We start from the raw sequence: 2,943 nt of genomic DNA, 5'->3' as shown, positions 1-2,943 counted from the left end.
CACCCCGACGGATCCCGAGCCCGGGGCCTGAGGCTGGAGCTGCCGAGCGATCGCCTCCTCAAGTTCCTCACCGTGGGGCTGCCCCTCTGCCTCGCTTCCCTGGACTTCGCCCAGGAGTTCTCCACCGGTGAGCAGCATGAGGAGATGCCCGGGATGGGAGTCGTGGTTGGGATTTTATCCTTCACGGATTCCACGAATCCTCAAGGATTCGACTTCGGGGAAGAATCCACGCTGGGAAAAGTGGTTTCAAAGGAAAAGGGGTTTTTTTTTTGGATCCCGAGGGAGGTTTTGAGCTGTTCTCCTGCCCTGGGAGACATCTGCCGCCTTCTCCTCGCTCCAGGTTCTCGCATCAGCTGCTTCTCTCCCACCAACTTCACCGGGAAGCAGGCGGCCTACGTGGACGCGGCGTGTTGGGACACCCTGACCCACCACGGGCTGGACGCCGAGGGCCGTCCCGTCACCACCTCCCTCTGGGCTCTCAAGGTAGGTCTCCGACTCCACCACCCCACCGCCGGGCGCCGTCAGAGCTCCCTGAAGTTCCTCCTGGAGGTCTGCCGGTCTTCCTCCACCCAGGTGTTCCCCTACTCGCTGGTGGTGGTGGCGGGGCTGATGTACCTGCCCTGCCTGCTCTGGAGACACGGCGCCGTCCCCGCCCTCCGTGCCGACCTCCTCTTCATCATCAGCGAGCTGGACAAGTCCTACAACCGCTCCATCCGCCTGGTGCAGCACATGAGGAAGGTCCACCAGGACAGCGCCGAGCCAGAGAGGTTCTGGGAGGAGTACCAGAGGTGCTTCACCGCTCCCCGGGGTCTTCAAAAGGCCGTGGTGGTGGCCACGCTCAGGAGAAGGGGTTGGAGGGGTGGCTTCAGGTCCTCAGTGTGTCCCCTCTGTCCCCAGGGCTCGCCGGGAGAGGTATTTCGAGTTCCCGCTGCTGGAGCGTTACCTGGCCTGCAAGCAGCGTGCCCACTCCCTGGTGGTCATCTACATCCTGAGGAACCTGCTCCTGCTCTGCTTCTTGGCCGCCACCTGCCTTTACCTGGTCTTCCTCCACCTCAACGTCTTCTTCCAGGATGAATTCAGCTGCTCCATCAAAACGGGCCTGCTCCAAGAGGAACCCCACATCCCCCCTCTCATCCCTTGCAAGCTGGTGCTCTTCTCCATCTTCCAGCTCATCAGCGCTTCGGTCGGCGGCGTCTACGTCCTCCTGGTCCCCGTGGTCATCTACAACGCCCTGCAGCTCTGCCAGTGGGACAAGGGGCTGCTCTCCATCTACGAGATGCTCCCGGCCTTCGACCTCCTCCGCAGGAAGATGCTCCCCTGCCCCGTCAACGACCTCAACGTCATCCTCCTCTTCCTGCGGGCCAACATCTCCAAGCTCACCTCCTTCGGTCCCCTCAACGCCGTGGGAGCTCTGAGGGAAGCCACCCACGGCGAGCGGGACATCGACACCGTCGTCGACTTCATGACCCTCTTGGCCGGCTTGGAGACCACCAAACCCAAAGCCTTCGAAGAGCCCCTCGCCAACGGCGCCTCTCCAGGTAGGTGTTTGAGGTAGGGATGGAAGTTCGACCTTCTCTTCTTGCTTCTTGAATCCCCACCTTGGGCCCGAGGTCCCAGTTTGACCAGTTCCATGAGATCTTCTCCCCCTTCCTCTAGACATGAAGCCTGGAGTGGAAGAGCTGGGAGAAGCTTCCCGGGACCACGTCGTGTCCATGCCACCCAAACTTCCCTGCGGGGACTGCAGGAAACGGGGAGCAGAGGACTAAGGGATGGTCCTCAGGAGGAGAAAAGAGGACCTAAGAATAAAATCACCCGGTTATTAATCACTTATTAACGATTTATTAACGATTTCTGACCCCAGGCTGTGCCCCGACAGCTTGGGAGGTTCTCAGGGGTTCAAGACCACCAGGGCAGTGGTGGAGTCCCCATCCCTGGTGGGCTTTCCAAGCCATGGAGATGTGGTGCTGAGGGACACGGGGCAGTGGGGACCTCGGTGAATGGATGGACTCGAAGGTCTCAAAAGGTCCAAGCTGAAAGGTCTCTTCCAACCCTCCTCAGCTTGGTGCTGCTCCTCGCTCCCCGCCTCCAACGCCCACGACACAGGGCTGGGGAAGTGAATTTTGGAAGCTCTCCACCAGCAGAAGCTCTTCCCGCTTCCAGCAGCTCCAGGGTTAAAGAGAAAATGGGGAAGAGAAGTGAGGAACTGGGATTCCAGGAGCAGCTTGAGGTTGGTGACACCGAGATGTCTCCAGCTAATTTTAGAGGTGCTGAATCGAGGTGTAAAAATCTTCTCCTGGAGCTGAGCGTGGAGTTCTTGGCCTGGTTGTAGCCACATCCTGCAGCTTTCCCTCTGGTTGATCCCTCACAAGATGTCTCCAGAGTGTGGAGAAGACCTTCCATGAGCTTCTCCACCTAAAAAAAAAAACCCAAAAGGTGAAGAGCCACCCTGTGACTCAGTGACTTCAGGGTAGAGAATGAGGCCACCAGCTTTTGGAGAAGCCTCCAAGCCCTCCAGGAGGGCTCTGCTGGTGTAGAGTTGATGTCCCTCAAGGCGTTGAGGTCCCACTGAGGTCCTTCCAGGTGGAGACATCAACCCCAAGAAGTTCTGGAGATGGTTTGGAGGGGGAGAGGACCTAAATCACCAGCCCCCAACACCCCCTCCAAGAAGCAAAACCAAAACCATGACAAAAAGGGGTTCCAGGGGCAACAAAGTGGGTCTGGGGGGAGGGGTTCCTGGAGTATCAAAGTGGATTTTGGGGGCTCCAAAGGGGTATCAAAGTGGAGTTGGGGGCTCCAGAGGCAGCCAAGAGGTTCTGGGGGGACTTCAAGGGGCATCCAACTGGGTCTGGTGGGGGGTCCAGGGGCATCAAGGTGGCTCTAGGGGTGGTTCCAGGGGTATTAAAATGGGTCTGGAGGAGCTCCAGGGTTATCAAGGCAGATCGG

General features: G+C 58.9%; 2 protein-coding genes across 2 annotated transcripts in view; both read left to right on the top strand.

The window, feature by feature from the left end:
* Nucleotides 1-1,766, top strand: PANX3 (pannexin 3; the record flags this gene model as incomplete). The annotated part of the gene is made up of 5 exons (XM_008939923.1): nucleotides 1-127; nucleotides 341-483; nucleotides 574-788; nucleotides 898-1,538; nucleotides 1,657-1,766. Coding segments are annotated over 5 exons (1,236 nt in total), but the record flags the coding sequence as incomplete, so codon positions are not given.
* The window catches only part of RPUSD4 (RNA pseudouridylate synthase domain containing 4), a gene marked incomplete at both ends in the record, with an annotated part of 5,452 nt that extends 2,741 nt beyond the window's left edge, over nucleotides 1-2,711 (top strand). The window contains one exon of the mRNA XM_008939924.1: nucleotides 2,654-2,711. Coding sequence (XP_008938172.1) covers nucleotides 2,654-2,711 — 58 coding nt within the window. The remainder of the gene's footprint in view (nucleotides 1-2,653) is intronic.
* Between the last annotated feature and the right edge of the window lie 232 nt (nucleotides 2,712-2,943).

The sequence above is a fragment of the Merops nubicus genome, unplaced genomic scaffold (assembly GCF_000691845.1).
Source record: "Merops nubicus isolate BGI_N331 unplaced genomic scaffold, ASM69184v1 scaffold3735, whole genome shotgun sequence".
Classification (NCBI taxonomy): domain Eukaryota; kingdom Metazoa; phylum Chordata; class Aves; order Coraciiformes; family Meropidae; genus Merops; species Merops nubicus.
The sequence above is the reverse complement of the archived record's forward strand: the minus strand, read 5'-3'. Positions and strand labels throughout refer to the sequence as shown.